Source organism: Conger conger, chromosome 10, assembly GCF_963514075.1.
Source record: "Conger conger chromosome 10, fConCon1.1, whole genome shotgun sequence".
NCBI classification, from domain to species: Eukaryota; Metazoa; Chordata; class Actinopteri; order Anguilliformes; family Congridae; genus Conger; species Conger conger.
In genome coordinates, this window is record NC_083769.1 from 44,556,123 (window position 1) to 44,574,297 (window position 18,175).

At 43.9% G+C, this 18,175-nt stretch overlaps 2 protein-coding genes across 2 annotated transcripts in view; one reads left to right on the forward strand and one right to left on the reverse strand.

Moving 5' to 3' along the window:
* Window positions 1–2,643, forward strand: part of tp73 (tumor protein p73) — a 23,301-nt gene extending 20,658 nt beyond the window's left edge. The window contains exons 11-12 of the mRNA XM_061257380.1: window positions 1,095–1,188; window positions 2,006–2,643. Of these exons, the coding sequence (XP_061113364.1) occupies window positions 1,095–1,188; window positions 2,006–2,332 (421 nt within the window). The 3' untranslated portion in view covers window positions 2,333–2,643. The remainder of the gene's footprint in view (window positions 1–1,094; window positions 1,189–2,005) is intronic.
* Window positions 2,644–6,817: 4,174 nt separating this feature from the next.
* Window positions 6,818–18,148, reverse strand: LOC133138666 (uncharacterized). The gene is made up of 9 exons (XM_061257606.1): window positions 16,444–18,148; window positions 14,668–15,240; window positions 13,673–13,743; window positions 13,146–13,254; window positions 12,924–13,054; window positions 12,243–12,350; window positions 11,373–11,491; window positions 10,901–11,057; window positions 6,818–9,156 (listed from the first exon to the last, which is right to left on the reverse strand). Exons 1-9 carry the CDS (start codon window positions 16,683–16,685, stop codon window positions 9,011–9,013), a joined length of 1,656 nt encoding a protein of 551 aa, XP_061113590.1. The 5' UTR covers window positions 16,686–18,148; the 3' UTR covers window positions 6,818–9,010.
* Window positions 18,149–18,175: the final 27 nt, after the last annotated feature.

Sequence of the window (18,175 nt, forward strand, 5' to 3'; positions counted from 1 at the left end):
AACAATCAATGCAGACATTGGCTGTTTGACCCGTCAGCGCATATTCTAATTCACTTGTGCGGAAAAAAAACAAAACATTGATTTGCATGAATTTTTCTTTTCATCTTTTCATTTTTATGATTGTCTTTTCGTGTCTTTGTGCATTCAAGTCTGCATTAGTATCTGTACGTTGCTATAATTCACTAGAATACATTGACACATACACCTACTGGACAGTTAAACACCTCAGTGGCCTTTAAGGTACATAACTAAACTAAGGCAGCATTTCATTAAAGTAAGGTTTTTACCCCTTCTTTCAGGATATTTGTCAATATTATTTTTTAAGTAGTATTTCTGATGCAGGACTTTCTGTGTCCTAAATTATTAGAGATAAATAATATTTGGTATACAAGAAGAACATATTTCCAAATGTAAGCCTAAAAACCGTAGAAGATTTAAGGCTAGAAACTGTTGTCGACCCAGCGTAATCCAAATAATTTGGTGCTTACGTAAACTGTGTACATACTTTTGTGTTCCTGATGGGTCATGTTTTTATTTGCTGGTTTTCATGGCATTTTCTGTCAATTGTCTGTTACATATCCGGTTTGCATAACTACCACAGTTCTGCTTTTATGTTTTTGTATAAAACTTCAGCTAACATTAAGTGTCAAATAATGGTATGATTAATGCTATCTGCTAATTTGTATCATGATCAAATTTGAAATGTTGCTGAAAAATTATGTTTGTAGAACAGAATTTTTTTATCCTTGTATTTATAATAAAAGAAATTACAGAAACAAAAAAGCGTTACGCATCATTAATACAACTGCATGCATTTTCATTATTGAATGAAGAAAATAAACCAGACCATGGCTGTTGCAATCTGGATGGAACGTCCATTTGAGTTTGGCAGAAATTGGCAATGAAGAGGTTGCTGGTGCAGCAAAAACTAACAGGGCATTTTTTTGGGGGGGGGAAATACACTCGTAAGCCATGGCAGTGGAGAGTCGTTGTTGTGGATTCTGTGCGTAGTGACACGTAGAGCTCTGTGGCTTAGATCTGAAACACGGAAACCTGCCTCTTGGACTCAGCCCGGTTCTTTTGTCTCTGAACAGTTTTTTAACCAGTCTCGGGTGCCAAAACTGCATTGACTACTTCACATCCCAGGGCCTACAGAGTGTGTACCACCTCCAGACCCTGTCCATGGAGGTAAAAAGCCAGCTGTCTTTCTCACTCTCTCTCTCTCTCTCCTTCCTTCTGTCAGTCCTCTGTTCCCTCTATCCGTTCCAATACTCAGTCCACATATCCAACTGTCCTAACTCTTGAGATATTCTAGGTCACTTAACATGGACCAGATAATTAATATGCCGGTGGGATGTAGATTGTGTGCATTGATCCGATGTCAGATTGTCATTTGTAAGGATACTGAACTTATTGTTGAGTTAAAAACAATTGAATAATGCTTATAGTTTAGATGTCAGATTGTTCTCAGAGGTTCACAGATGATGTGTGTTATCACCTGACATCTGAAAGCCTGAAAGTCTGAAAGTCTAGTGTGAGTATGTGTTTGGCCAAGACTGTCTGATGACGTCACTGTATGGTAATTAGTTTGTGGTTGAGATTGGTCACATGCTTTTGTTTTGGGTGCTGTAACCATGATGTGTAGTTACGTTATGTTGTGTGGTCATGGCTGGAAACCCACCCGCGTATGATGAGGGCTTTGTCATGTTGTTATCAGCTGAGTCAGCACACAAGCGTGGTTGTGTCTGTTTGTGTCTGCAGGTTGAGCCTGCAAACAAGTCCAGGTTAATGGGAACGCAGTTGTGTGTATAGTGTAAGACTGCAAACGGTCACATTTAATGAGAACACGGTTGTGCCTCCATAGGTTGAGTCTGCAGGTTGTGTTTGAAAGGGTGTAGCCGTTGTCACTGTGGTCGGGTCTGTGGCCCGTCGTGTTGGGGGCGGGGAGCGTTTTGCGGTGGTAACACCCCGGCTGACCCGGCGCGTCTGTGTTGCTCCTCGTCAGGACCTGGGCGCCCTGAAGATCCCCGAGCAGTTCCGCCTGGCCATCTGGAGGGGCCTGCAGGACATGAAGCAGGGCCACGACTACAGCCAGCAGCTGATTCGCTCCAGCAGCAACACGGCCACCATGGCCATCGGCACCTCGGGCGAGCTGCAGCGCCAGCGCGTGATGGAGGCCGTGCACTTCCGCGTGCGGCACACCATCACCATCCCCAACCGCGCCGCGCCCGGCACCGGCGAGGACTGGGCCGACTTCGGCTTCGACATGCCCGACTGCAAGACCCACAAGCAGAACATCAAGGAGGAGTTCATGGAGAGCGACGTCCACTAGGGCCCCCCCCGCCGGCTGCAGACCCGTCCCGTTCGCGCCGCTCTCTGGACTTTTTTTTTTTTCTTGCTGTTTTTTTACGCCGTTATTTAAAGACTAAAAAAAAAAAAACGTACATTCAGTGATGAATGAAGTGGAAGGGTTGTACTATGGACGCCCTTTGCTTTAAAAGCAGAAACAGGAACAACGGTTATATTTAATTTCCCAATTTCTGGGGACTTTTTTTTATTTTTATCAAAGCACTTCCATATTTGAAATGTCTTGAGTGCAGATATTAGTTTCACTTTGTGTGTAGATTCTGTGATGACTTTACTCCTCTGTACTCCAGTGCTTTCTGGAAGCGTCCGTTTTGATGTCAGTCACAAAAGGAATGACGTTGATAAGACGCATGGCGAATAAGCACTTTGACTTAAAGTTGCTTCAGGAAATCCCATCTGAATATTTCTTTCCTTATACCATGGCTTCTCACCTGGATGGCATTCATGGGAAGAGAGGAAGAGCAGGAAAAAGAGAAAGGCAAAAAGACTGCTTGTTGATGTTCTCAGTAAACCTTCTCTGTGTGGTTCTTAGCAGCAGCCATTTTTTCTTTTAAAATGGGTGTTTTTTTCTGAACGCTTTGAGAGAAAACATTCAGAGAGTGTTTTCCAGAGGCAGAGTAGCCTCCCTAGAGTGATTAAGGCCTGGATAACTGGATAACTATCCCCCCCCCACGGCCCTGACTAAAAAACTAGTGTCTCTCACCTCCCTATCTTGTTGCCTATCTTGTCTTGCAGCTTGCTAAGTCATTTAACAAACTGCCAAAAGTATGAATTTAGGGATGAATAAATAGGTATTCCTGGAACACAGGTTGACAATCATCAATGTGTTCTCTCCTTTGGTTGTATATACTGTACAGTAGGTACATGAGCGATATTTTTACCTTGTGTGGCTTCAAAGAAAAGTGTTCATCAATGACTTTTATTGTATTATTTTAGAAATCAGTAAGGCTAGGTTGGTGCATGTGCATTACCAATATTCATTTTGATCATTCATTAAGCGTGCGTACAACCGTACATGAGAACAGATGCATGAACAATCATTCGTATCCATACGTTCTGTTGTGGGATCACCTTTTGAAACATCTCTACAGTGGTTTAGCTGTTTTTTTTTGTTGTTTTTTTTTTTTTTTACATTGTAACATAAATATAAATACTTTTTTTTACAAAATGGAAAGAAAAATTTTAATGTGAATCAGTGTATGAATTTTGTAATATTTCGCTCAAGACGCCAATCTCTTTCAACCCCCTGGGAAGATGGTTTAGACAGATGAGATGACAACAGTTCTGAATTAAACATCAACAAACTTACCAAACAATTGTTAACAAATAAATGCAGTATTATGTTTCGGGTTTTTTTTCCGCTAACGATAAAATGAAGCAGTCAGCTTGGTCATATGCCCATGGAGACAGTAGATGACATTACACTGCGATGTGATTATCCTGTAGATACACTAGAATCCCCTCTACTTCTCGTTAACCTCTGCTTATTTACGACAGTTTGACTGAGTGTAGCCTCTGGATGGAGATGGACAAGAGGTGCACTACATTCATAGTGTCCCTGGAACTCAGGTGACAGAGATGGACCCAGGCCTAAGTTCTGTCCTGTGCTTTGAAACACTCGCCACATGTGCTTTTGAGTGTTGCTGGTTGGTGTGAAAAGCATCTGAGAGAGATTATACACAGTACAGGACTGATTCACATCTGCTATAGGCAGTGGACATGTGTGTCCATGGTGTTCTGAGAAATATGTGCCCTGTAGTACAGTTTGCTCATTTAATTTTGATATTATCTTTATGATTTGGCTTTCTATATTTAATTGTTTGCCTTTTTTGTTATCCAAGGAAATGGTTAACTGATCCTCCTGCATGGTTTTCTCCATCTGGGCACATACAACGTCTACCATTATGGATTGAAAAAAAAAAAAAAAGATAGAAAAGAGATCCAGGGGCGATATTAACATTTTATTAATCATCTCAGATAGAGCATTAATGTGTAAGAGACTGGCATAATCAATGAGTTGTGTTTGTTCTGATGTTTCTGAAAGAGTAGCCTACACTGAACTTGTTTTGTTGATGTTCTGAACTGCCTTGCAGGGCAAGGTGTCTTATTTATCTTTCTGAATTATCAGCAGAAATAGTTGTCAACGTATGTTTTTATTTTCTTATTTTTCCTGTATGCTGATATCTTGGTAACCACTATATGAATATTCTTGTATTCACAAAGTGTTTTGTTTGCCGATTTTAAAAACACACTATTATGAGAACAATCGAATCGCATTGTACAGGAGTTTTTGTAATGTAAGTTTGGTATGCCATTGACCTGGTTCATCTGTGCCCAGCCGGGTGGAAATGCAGTTGATGTTAGAAAACCGTCAACATTCTTCTGTGTCCCCTCAACACACAACTCTTTGTCCTGAATCTTCCAGGCTTTCTCATCTGCTACCTGTACCCTCATTCTTTATCTAATACTAAAAACCCTTGCATCTAAGAGTACAATGGCAGTGTTCAGAAGGGAGAGAAATGTTATAAAAAGGAGATGGGTGGTCTGTAAGATGTTTTCCAATTCTGCAGAGTAGGCCATACCAGTCAATAATGAGGTGTACACCTGTATGAAATATAATAGTTAATAATATGCAGATGATTTCACATATTTTATTTTACTGTCACCCAGAGTAACTTGGGTGAGAGGTTGCGGTTTGTCATATACTCTTGTACACTTTGCATCCGTGCTCTTGAACATGAATACAACGGGAGGCATTTAAATACCTACAATCACTTTCTAAAAATGAACATATTTCTGCATAATTAATGCCGCAGAATTGGTTAATTCAATGGCTTAGGGCCCAACTTCCCCTGCCCAACTGTCTGTACTGTAGATAAAAGCAAATGTGTATCTGCCTTTTCATGTATAGACAATAAGGCTTGATCATAATTATTATTAAACATCCGTTTTTGGGCACATTCTGAAGCATTAACATCAGTCATCAATCATAGCTGTGATAGCTAGTCACAAATTAAAGCAATGGACTTTAATTCCATTGGTGGTGAAATAACTGTTCAATGTGCTTATAAGCAGTATTAAGTGTGTAATCTGAATTTATAACTAGTTTTTTTTTTTCTGAACCCTGAGAAAGGTAGCTATTTCATGTGTTGTTTTTTATGAGAAGTGTAAGACTGTAATTATCGCTGTTTATATCAACAAAGTAAAGTGTTTCTCATGGTTAAACTGATTTATGTTTTGTTCTTACTTGCAAGTGAACTCAATGAACACTGCATCACTGGAAAACAATAGCACCAGTGAGCAGTGCCGTGTTTAAGACTAGTTCTCATCTTTCCAAATTTGGGACGGCCTGTCATTTTGTGATGTTGGAATTATAAGGTTCGATCTGTGTTCTGAGTAGTTCTGAGACATTGGGCTTCAAAGCTTTCACATCCTAAAATGCAGGGCAGTTCTTCATAGATAAAACTATCCAACACCCTAAAAGTACTCTGAATGTACAATTTAAAAATCCTATTAAATTTCCATATAAATAACATAGTTATGAGACTGTCAAATGTAATAATTCTAAGGCAGGAGTGCACAACAAAAGCTGATGTTTTTGTGCCAAATTCTGCTCTTAATTATTAAAGACCAATTGAATTACCAGACATTTGTTCAAGCACCAGCCACAGCCAGATTCCTAAAGTTTTTACTGTGCTCAAGTACAGGAATGAACCAGCATAGTTTACTGAGCCATCGGACAACTCAAGAGAAGGTAATTGGTTAGAACAAAAACCAGTACACGGACCGGCCCTCCAGGACCAGAGTTGTGCACCTGTTCACGATTTTGTGAAGTCTGTCCGATCACTCCAACGCCCTGTTATTTTAGAGAGTGCAGAACATGGTGTGTATCCTGCAAGCCACGTGTAACCAGCAGAGCCCTCTTCAGTCCCCCACTCCGAGCTCACCTGTGTAGACACAGCTCCAGAGACCTGCCCACCCAACGACAGCTCATCTATAGTCACAGCTCCAGAGACCTGCCCACCCAATGACAACTCACCTGTAGTCACAGCTCCAGAGACCTGCCCACCCAACGACAGCTCACCTGTGGAGTCACAGCTCCAGAGACCTGCCCACCCAACGACAGCTCACCTGTGGAGTCACAGCTCCAGAGACCTGCCTGCCCGACAGCAGGTCATTCCAGCCTTCGGCATAACCATTTGTCTGGGCAAAAGAAAACTATCACTGCTTGAACCTAAAATATCAGCCTTCGCTCCAGAAAGCATTTCAATTAACCTCCATTTTTTTGGAGGAGGTCATATTACAGCACATATACTATATAAGGCCAAAAAGAAAAAAGAGTTAACACGTATTAGCCTTACACATTTCTTTCCCTTAAACGTGAATTACAAATGCAAAGGACTGACAAGTAAACTACTAAATGATCACTAAAGCTACATTACTCAAGATGTGAGACTGCTAAAAGGGTCTTTATTTGCAGGGGAGATGACCCTGGGTCAGCTGGGACTTCTCCAGTAGCTCTGTGCCAGTGAATGTGAGAGGAGTCATGCAAGACAGGCACAGCAATGCAGGACGGCACATAAAAAGGATATATTGAGGAATTTACATTGAAATGAGAAGTCACGCATTTACAAAGATAGATTTTTTTTTTCTTTTACATGTCCATTGCTTCAATATTTGCAAAAAACTTCTTCTATATACAGGAGCCTTTAAACATGAACTCATCAAAACTATTGTTCGGCTGGTAAAACCGAACAAGGAAATAAAAAAATCTTTAACGTTCATCAACAATGAACAGCAACTAAGCAACCACACATATTCACACACAGTATAGTCCAAGATGAAATGAGGCAGACAGACACGCACGCACACACACACACACACACACACACACACACACACACACTTTCATGCAATGCAAGGCAGCTGGTTCTTATAGTACTGCAGTAGCTTACCAGTGGTTTTCAGTACATTTCAGCCATACATATATTTCTCAAATGTTAAAATTAAGATTTCTATTTACATAGCTTACAGTAAGTGAAAGTGAAATTCTGAATACAGGGAATATATTGAAGAAAACTGCTGACTAAAAGTTTCAGTTCAATGGCGTGTATAGCAGAAAGATGCATTGGAACTCTGAGGCAATGTGCAAGTTTCACCACTCGTTGTTTTTGAGTGTATCTTATAATATGTGGCATCCCATTCCATTGCTTAATATTGTACAGCGCAAAAACTGTCGTACTGGGGCCATGTTCATCTTAACCAACATTGCACACACATCAACATCTGGCACCACCTTCCTATGTTTTAGTTTGAATACATAATAAAGGCAAACACGGTAGGTCTAATTAGTGCAATTACCGGAAGCAAAGACGCAGCCGTAGGAAAACATCACGGAAGACTGCAGATACAGGGGCCCTGCAACCTTCTGTCACAGGTGTGGAACAGAGGGGTAATTATGTTGGCATGACATCACATGACATCCTGAATAGTCCGTGTAATTGGCAGGGGATAATGCAGGACACCATTAAATATGAAGCAGAGAGCAGCGCCAACACAAGGCAACGCAGAATCATTCGGAATCCGAACATAAAACCTTGTGCGCCACATCTGTGAGAGCAGGAGTGCATAGGTCTCTACGTAACATGCTCAACTCGAAACCGAGGCCTTTCGCATCGCAATCACCGCTAAGATTTACACACTGTAATATGAAATGCTAAAATGACAACGAAAATAAAAAAAAGGAATTCGAGTAATGCGATCTCTCTTCGTCCAGAACTGAACAGCGTGACGCTGCAGAGTTCAGGCACCGTTCTAGTGCAGTGGCCCTGCAATCTGGGAGTCCCTTCCGCCCGTCTCAGTGCCAAGGTGCCAAGCGGGGCCCACAGCCCTTCAGGGCGATGCATAATCAGTGTTGGCATGGCTGGGCCAATTTGAAGGGGGGGGTAATTTTCAAATGTGTAGTTTCAATGTTTGTGGTTAATACTACTAAGTAGTATTTGCAGCAATTATAAAGAGCTACAATGGCTTTTTAATCAGGACAGAACAGATTGGCGCCAAGCCCTGAATGACTGGCCTGTTGCCCTGGTCTTTTTGGCAAAATAAAAAAATCCTGTCACCAATCCATCTTCTCCTCCACCTCACACCAAGCCAATGCTTTGGATTATCCAATACCCAGCAGGTCTTTGTATAATCCAATACCAAGCAGGTCAAAGTGTAAGTGTACAAGCCAAGACCAAAGAGATAATACACTTTTAAATATTTATATTCCTGTACTGAACCATATTTTGGACATGAATATAAATAAGATGAACTAATACTTATATCATTGGATCACACAAGAACTAACTGCAGTGGTCTACGTTTGGTCTTAGATCATTGAGATCTAAAGAATGTCTTGCACTGTGACAAATGACCTCATATTTTAGCCAGTTAAAACGTCATAATTTGGAAAAACCCACAGAGGTGCGGAACCACAGCGCTGAACGCAGGTATGGTCTGGTGGTAAAACAGCAGATCGCACAACGTATTGTCGATACAACAGGAGTGCTCTGTGAGCAGATGAGCTAAACGTGTCTGCCTGATTCGTCTCGTTTCATACGGGCCTGGGACACGGTCACGGTCACGGTCAGGGCAGGGGAGGTTAGGCCTCGGTCTTGATGACCAAGCGTTCCGGGGAATCGTTGCGCAGGTCGACCGCGGAGCCGTTCTTCCATGACTGCTCTGCGGCAGAGGCCACCTGGACTGTCCACAGGTACTGCTCTTTGGTGATGAACGGCGGCTCCACTCCTGCCAGGGTGAGATTAGACAACTGGTCACCGACAGGTTCATCTGTCTAGGGCAGCGATACTCAACTCCACATCCTGCGGAACTCAGTGTCTACAGCACTACTCAACTCCACGTCCTGCGGAACTCAGTGTCTACAGCGCTACGCCACCTGATTTCACGAATGATTTTACCTGCTTGGTTCAGATAATAAGGCAATTTGTGAAATCAGGTTGTTTTAGTGCACAGTTGAAGTAAATGCCAACAGACACTGCGGCCCGTAGGATGTGGAGTTCAGTAGCACTGGTCTAGGCTGTTTTGTTACCTCCACAACAAGACTATGTGTATTCAATACTGAGAAATAAAGTGACAGTGTTGGTACATTTTTGGATTACATTTCCCAAAAGTACCCTGAAAGTACAGTAATGTTCTCTTTGGGTAAAAAAAGAGTACATTTCTGAGCAAAAAATACATTTATGATATATTGCTGGCTAGGGGCACAATTTTATTTTAACATTTCTATTTTAGGCACTTTTCATAGTGAAAGATGATTCTACCCAAAGCCAGCTCCTCAGAAAGCAAGCACTACTATAATCAGCAGAGGTAATGATGCGCTTTCCTCTCATGTAGGCCACCAGTCAAAATACTTTCAGTGGTTATGCCTAATGTTGCCTCATTTACATTGGGCCTCCTTACTGACATTACAACATGCCATTTATAGGATTTTTAGTTTTTGGGGAAAGTAAAAAAAATCTATATGCTTAATTTGGATCATGTAAGGTCATCCGAGTTTCTAATGTTTAAAAACAAAAATAAATGTGAAGATTCATTGTGTAAATCTGATTTTACACTGTGAAAAGCTGCCTCATAACGTAACCGTCTCTTAAACCGGTGGTTCCCAATCTTGGTCTGCCGCTTTTTCTGCCAACTACAGCAGCAATTACAGCATTTTAACAAGCTGGTAATTTTTCTTAATTAGGTGCTTTTCGTGTTTAGAGGCATTACTTATCCTCTTGTTTGCACTGTGGCACAATAAGCCCAATGTCAAAATGGGACTTTTCTCCATCACTGTTTGTGACATATGTGGCTTAAGGGGGAAAATAATACCTCTAATCATGAAAAGCACCTAATTAAGAGCAAAAACCAGCATACATGGGGTTCCCCCAGGGCCAACGCTGGGAACCACCGCCTTAAACCAACTACGGCACAATTCCAGAAACATCTCTCATGGATTGCACCGTACATGCATAATTCTTAGGAGAAAGAGTCCAAAAAAAACACTTTAAATCATTATGGTTAAATCAGACGAGACATTACATTAATGCCGGGGGGAGGAAAAGTAGCATATTTTCACTCGGCCCCCTAGTGGCAAAGAAAGAAAGACAGACAGACAGATAGGTAGGTAGGTAGGTAGATAGATGTACAGCAAGTGGGTGGAATGTGTAGTGTTTAAGGTACATGACTGGGACCCGCAAGGTCAGTGGTTCTAATCCCAGTATAGCCACAATAAGATCCGCACAGCCATGGGGCCCTTCAGCAACGCTCTTAACCCTGCATTGCTCCAGGGGAGGATTGTCTCCCGTTTAGTCTAATCGCCTGTACGTCGCTCTGGATAAGAGCGTCTGCCAAAATGCCGTTAATGTAATGTGGCCGGATTGGAACCGCAGACGTCCCGGCTCGTAACGGGCATGCGGACGGTGCTCTACAGGCACAAGTGGACTCTACAGGTGCCGACACACCCGACTCCTTCTGACGGCACGTGACCGACCTCGCAGCGTCCGGAGGAAGTGCCGCAGCAGCTCCCTGTAGGCGTCCAGGAAGCGGTCGGCGGTGGACTGCAGAGAGAGGCCGGACGACGTGCTGCGGTCGCAGATTCCCAGAGGATTCCTGTTCTCCATGTGCAAGGAGCCCTCCGAACCGTGGACCTGCAGCACAGCCCACGCACAGACACGTCACGCACAGACACGCCACGCACAGACACGTCACATACAGACCCTGCCCTGTTCATCTACAGACCAACACGTCACACACAGACACGCCACGCACAGACACGCCACACACAGACACGCCACGCACAGACACACCACGCACGGACCCTGCCCTGTTCATCTACAGACCAACACGTCACACACAGACATATACCTCATATTTCATACAAAGACCTGAAACAGCAGTGAAATCAGAGAAAGTCTGGAAATGCAGTAACACACACAAGCAGACACACACACACACACACACACCTCAAGTCTTTGGTCGCAGCTCTTGTGGCAGTGTTGGCTGATGTCCAGGGAGGCGATGGCACCGCTGGGGAACTTCATGCTGACGGTGACCGTGTCAGCGTCACTCACCGAGGCCACCTCTGCAGACCACAGGCAGGAGACCGCTCATTTCTACACCCCTCTGCACATACAGCCAGCTCACTACACAGCTCTCATTTCACCACAAAGGGGAGGAAAACAACCCTGGTCCTGGAGATCTACCGTCCTGAAGGTTTTCGCTCCAACCCTAATTCTACTCATGAGCAGCTCAGTGAGATCTGAAGCTGCTGAATGAGGTGTGCTTTGTGAGGGCTTGGAGTGAAAACCTATGAGACGGTAGATCTCCAGGAACAGGGTTGGGCAGCCCTGCTCTAGCTGTTGAATGGGGTGTGCTTTGTTAAGGGTTGGAGTGAAAACCTACAGGAACAGGGTTGGTGAGCCCTGCTCTACAGTATGTGCTGAATTAATGATGGATTTTAAAGATATGGCCTGGTTTTTATGCAGCCCTTCTGGTCTACTTCTGATCATCAAGCACATTTATTACACTGCTGAGGGGAAAAACAGTGAGGCAGGAGAAACCTTCACAAAACAAATAAAATAACCAATAAAATTGTGGCGGAGCTACAATTGGCACTGCCACAACAATGACGCAACTCACAGGGAGACATTTACACAGCCCTAATGCGGCTATACAGAATGCCATCCCCCAATGCCAACACCAGCCAATCTTCTGTCCATTTCCACAGGCTCATTTGGCTCAAAAAGATCAATACACATAGCTAACTATGGCAGATGAATCTGACTCAATACCCAAACACAAACGTTTAAATATAAGAGTAACTAAAGGCTGACCTGCGCAGAATGCGTGCCCCAGTGAAAAAATGGTGTCTGGAATGCGTTCGCCCAACAGCCAGCATATGACATCGATGTCATGCACCGCCATGCTGAAAAATATTCCCCCTGTAGAATGGGTGACAGTGGGCGCATTAGTTACCTTACATTCATCACATTACGTCCGTTACCTTACATTAATTCAGCAGACTCGCTTTCCCACAGCGTCTCAGCCAGTCAAGTGCTTACAACAGGATTACAAGAGAAACAGGTCGTGAACACCCTCAGAACTAGTAGCAGTCCAAAAATAACTGCTAGAATAATCACAGATTACTGACATTGTATTAAAGACATTCAAACTGCACATCTGACAGACTGGTGAATGATCCTACTGAATAGACATTAACATTTTTTTTTGTTTAACATTTTACTGAATCACACGCGTGTGCTGACATTTCTTAAAACCTAACAATGTGTGCCATACAAAGTATTTTCAGGGCCTCCTCAAATAGCTCCAAGACAAAAATGAGAAATATCGTTAAAAGTATAAATTCCCAAAATGAAAAAGGGAAATTGCCCCAGAACTTTACAACTCCACTGATTAATGTATGTATGATTAGGGGTTTGGGAAGACAGAATATCTTCATCTGCAGATAAAGCCTGAGGGAAAGAGCAGTCGCTCAGGAGCGAAGCGCTTCATACCGGAGGCCTTGATTCTGCCCACCGTGGGACGGGGATAGAGGCGGCTCACAGCCACGACCCGCTGTATTCTGCCCAGGGTGTCGTTCTCGTTCACCTTCTTGTACAGATACTGCAGGGCGGGGTCAAAACGCCTAAAATAAACGCATGTGTCACGTTAGGGGACGGCAGTACGGAACTGAGGAGTGTGTAATGAAGTGTTGGATGGCGGGGTGGAGTACGCACTTGTAAAATCCACACACCAGCGGCATGCCCTGCCTCTCTGCCTCATCGAAACAGGACTCCGCGACTCGTCTGTCCAGACTGGGCAACTTCTCACAGAACACACCTTTACCTGCGAACCACGACAAGCACGGTGACGGGCAGGCCACGTCCAGCAGACTGCATTTCATAAGCTTCCGAATCACCTTTCCAGAACAGACACTAGGGTATTTCAGGTTATCACCACATAAAAGGGGGAAAAGGTTTTGGATTTGCCCAGGGCAGGAAAATACACACAGCCTGGAGAGCAATCTTAGAATGCAGGGTCCACTTATTGGTTGCTTTCATAATAATTGCAATGCAGTGAGAATGTCCAGAATTGTACCAAAACAATACGCTATGCAGTGAGAATGTTCGGAAATGTACCAAAAAAAATACACTATGCAGTGAGAATGTTCAGAAATGTGCCAGAAATACACAATGAAGCTTGTGTGGCACCATTTCTCAATTTTCCACATGGAATCACCAGAAATAACCCTTGATTGACTCACCTGCTCTTAAGGCACCTAGGACTATTTTCGAGGCCTCTTTAGGAGGGGAACAGACCAAGATTCCTGCCACACTGAAACAAGAGAGCAAATTAACCAAAATGAGTATACATTTTTCGGGTCCTTAATCCAACCCTTTCATGTAACACCAGACAATTAGAAAAGAAGATGTATTTTCCTTAGAGAATAAACCGTGTGAATAGCTCCCGGCAGAGCAGTTATTCAAATTAAATGATCCAACTTTCATTCCCTTACGCATTTCTCACCTAACTTTAGCCGAATTATAACTGTGTCCCCGTACAATTGCTGCACGTGCACAGAATCAAATGCGTTCAGAGAGTAAATGCACCACTACAGTTAATGTGAAACTGCCACAGCTGTCAAAGGCATATCACAGGCACATAATAGACAACTGGACTCAATAATCATGGATTAGGCACGCCATAATCTACCGAGAGCACCCTTCCTCCTTGGGCTATGCTACGGCCAATTCCGCACTGTCAAACAAGATTCTCACCCACGGTTCAGAGTCCAATCCCAATAACAGTACTCTGCTATACTGATAAACTTCGCTTCAGCCACACAGGCTAAATGCAGGTCTTCATTCCAACCAATCACTACACCAGCTGATTTCACAAATTAGTTCCCTCCTCTCTGGTTGAAGGTGTGCTGGTGAAACTGATTGGTGTACTGGTGTACTGACTGGTATGAAAGCCTGCATACTCTCGGCCCTCCACGGCACATGATTGGGAACCACCGCTTTGGAGAGTTAATGTACTAACGTTCCATGATCTTTGATCTTTCACGGTCAAGGTGGACAGAGTGAGAAAGACAGACAGATTTGTCAATGTTTGGCAGAGATTACTATGGTTGAGTGTTTGAAAAACATAGCAGAAACATAGCCAAGTTGCATTTTCTTCTCGAGCAGGTCTACCCAGGCCTACTCGTAACCTGGGCGAGAGAGGGCGGGGCCGGGGCAGGGCCGGGGCGGGACCTACCGCTGGTCACTCAGCACGATGTCGGTGTCGACGGCGCGCAGCACCCGGGTGTGCGCCAGGTGCTCCTGACTGAACACCGTGTCCACCTCCCAGTGCTGCTCCTCCACGATGTACAGCAGACGGCAGCCCTTCTCCTCCACCAAGCTCTGGCACAGGGCCCGGCAGCCGGAGCCCACCCCGAACAGAGCCAGGCCCACGCCCGCGCCGCGCCGCTCTCCCTCCCCGGACGCACAGCAGCGCCCCCCGGAGGAGGGCTCCGGCACGGCCGGCCAGGGGCTGGAGCTGGACGCGGGCGGGGGGGCGGGCTCGGGGCTTCTCAGGCGGGACGGCGGGAGTGGGCGGGCCCTGCCGGCGGACGTGGACGGGGCGGCGTCGCCCTGGGCAGAGGCCACGCCCATCCGGCAGGAGGTGGAGCTGATGCTGCTGGAGTGCACGGGGGGGCCCTGCTGGCAGGCGGGCGACGGGAGGGGGGAGAAGGGGCTTCTGTGCAGGATCAGCTGAGACTGCAGGGCCAGAGGCGACGTGGAATCCAGCTCTGCAGGTGAGCCAGGGTGGAGGTCTGTATCGGAGGACCTGTGAATGACAGAATTAATACGACACAGCCTGAAAGGTCACTTTGGGCTAAAGGCCTTGTTTTACATAGCATACCATGGCTTTCCTGTCATAAAAAAAATTGAGAACTGAAACACAGTAGTGAAACAGTCACAGTTGCTGCAGATCTGACAATGGCTGTCTGTTCTCTGGCTAGCAAGGGGAAATCAGACAAAGGTAGGGGTGTTCGAAAAAAACAACATCCTGTTTACCAAGAAGCAGCAGCTCAGAGGTGAGCTTTGCATTCACAGATGTGACTCTACTGTTTAACAAGATCTCCACGATATGGAGAAATCTGAACAGGCTATAAGCTACTACCCCTTAGAAGTCTAATGAATAAATGATTACTCAAGGGAACTGGAGTCATTTGATTGGTTAGTGTTCCTGGCGGTGGGTTATGGTACACAGGTTGGCAAAGTAGATCAAAATGAATCCAGAAACTCAAAAGCATAAGTAAATGTGGATAAATCTGAGGAACTGGACTGTCACAAGAAATCATCATGTAAGATAATTTATGGAGTGGGCAACTGTTTAGCAGCAGTAAATTAGTTACAGAAGAAATCTGCAAATATTTGCACCTTCTGCTTCACTACAAATTTACTATAGCGGTTTCCTTTTTCTGTAGACAGACATTCAAAAATCTAAATGTCATGTTTATTACAAAAACTGTTGATGCTATATTTATTTTATTTTATTTATTTTTTCTTATTTTGCCCCCCACTGTATATCAGCTCACCAGCATATGACTGGCAACAGAAGACCTACGACTGATGCTCAGCTGGAACTGCCAGACTGTAGATACCCGATTCTCAAGAGGGGATACCATGGAAACTCTCCCGCCATGGGCAATGCCACTGTTCGGCCATGGGGGTATTGTTGTGGTTGTGTAAGACAACTTTAGAGTCAATTGTCCTCATAGTATACACTGAAGCCTCTACCAGACAATTAACCAGGTATCTAAGGTATCAGTAGATAATATCGTTACACAGTATATAACATGACAACCTAAGCCGTTACTACAAAAAGACAGCCCGAGAGTATTTAACCTATTTTTTGTGATGCAGAATATGGTAGGTAGGGTAGCACTTCAAAGCAGAAACCGGTAGACAACAAACGTCATTTAAGTTCAAAGCAAAAACAAAACAAAAAAAACTCTCAAACCGAAGTTACTTGCACAATACTTACATGTGAGGGGGCTTTCGGTCCCACAGTTTCGCAAGGCGTTTGTTGCGATAATGCCTGGCCGAAGCTAGGTGCTCAAGTATCCGATCTCTACGTACCCTAACCGTGATTTCACAAGATTTGCAGAATAGTATTTCCACCAAGGTCCTCTCGCCGGAGTTCTGTTGCTCCACCACATGTCTTTTCACTCCCAAGTCGCTGAACTCAGATGCATAATCATGCAGTGTCTTCTTTTTTCTTCCCATCTTCAGAAAAACAACCGCTCCAGTGTTTTTTATTTTATTTTTTATTAAGACAGTAACGCCTGCGCTACCCAGCCCGCTGTCCTCAAAACCGTTTTTGTTGTACTTGTCTGGTATTTATTTACATGGGGATATGTGGAACTCAAATAGTTAAGTTAACTAGCTAGATGGCAAGCCATTCAAAGTTAGCTTTGTTAGCTGCACGGGAAGTGTTTCATTTTGGCTTTAGATAGCTAGCTAATTGCATGGTATTCTACGAGCTCTTTGTTACTTAGCTAGCTAATTTAATTAACTGTCTGCCTAGAGAGTGTTAGGCTACCAGCCATTGTACGTCGCTGGCTGACAACCCTAATCTCAGAAGTACAAAAATGTTAGCTACACTATGTCCTCGTCAAAACTGACTAGCTAACCCTGTTACTTTTATTTCAAATTAAATTATTTTATCGTTTAATCCATCAATTCGGATTTTTGTCTTTTACCTTATTGCAAAACTCCATTACAGCTGTGTATTTCCGTTTGCGACTGCTAAAGTAAACGGTGATGTTTACTTTTCCGGATCTTGTTTAGCTAATGTTAGCTAGCTAACTATGTAAACTTTTTTGGAACTCGGAGATGTCCTGCACCTAAACAATTAACTGCAATCGTTAATCTGTTATTTACACTGAAGAAAACAGCCGCTGTCTTAGGCAATATCGTGCTGTAATCATAATTTCAGATGTTCGATGCAAAGACCATCTTCCGGGCTGCTGGGGATGTTGCTCCTCCTCAAATTGTGCCTGCAATAAACGCCCCCTTCAGAAGCGTAGAGGCATCACCCATATCACCCCACGAAAAAGACTTTAAGGTCGGATGTGTGTGGACATAGCCAGCAAACAATGTTCAAGAAAGCTCACGGCAGCTATCCCCCGATTTTAGTTATGTTCAGCGTTGAGCTAGGGGTGAGAGCTAGGGGTTTTCATACTTTTAGGGATTATAAATATGTTCAATAAATTACTATAATGTCACGAAAAATTATAAATAATATTTATTGCAGAAATACTTATGAGCTGCCATAATAGATGGTCCCCTGGCTGTGGTGTCAGGGTCAGATACCGGCATCCCTCGAGCTAGCGGATCAATCTGTTGTTTTCCCCGTGGCATCAACATATGTTGTGAACGAATATTCGAATTGACTAAGGACGTTTCCATCCCTCTCTGAATTTGATCTTTTGACCAACTAATCCTTTTATCACCAAGAATTCTTCATAGCTGTCAACTGATCAGTAATAGACTACGTAAAACGTTGGTCTGTGCTGTAGCTTAGTCTTAATTTTGGCTCCACTTTTTGGATCAAACGTCGCTAAACAGTTCAATGTCCCCTGGACCGTAATCTAAAGTTTCGTATTCATAGCCACAGCAGATGCCACGTCTTCGGTCGGAATGCATTATTTCCGAAGCTGATAGGCTACGTACAGCGGCTCATCAAATTGTGTGATCGAATAACCGGAAGACTG

What these genes read in the sequence shown, in the direction of transcription:
- LOC133138666 (XM_061257606.1), bottom strand. Translation starts at nt 16,685, where the DNA reads ATGGGAAGAAAAAAGAAGACACTGCATGATTATGCATCTGAGTTCAGC. An exon ending in GGGGCACGCATTCTGCGCAG is followed by an intron (nt 11,492 to 12,242) that starts GTCAGCCTTTAG and finishes TGTGGTCTGCAG; the next exon opens with AGGTGGCCTCGGTGAGTGAC. An exon ending in GCTGCGACCAAAGACTTGAG is followed by an intron (nt 11,058 to 11,372) that starts GTGTGTGTGTGT and finishes GCTGTGCTGCAG; the next exon opens with GTCCACGGTTCGGAGGGCTC.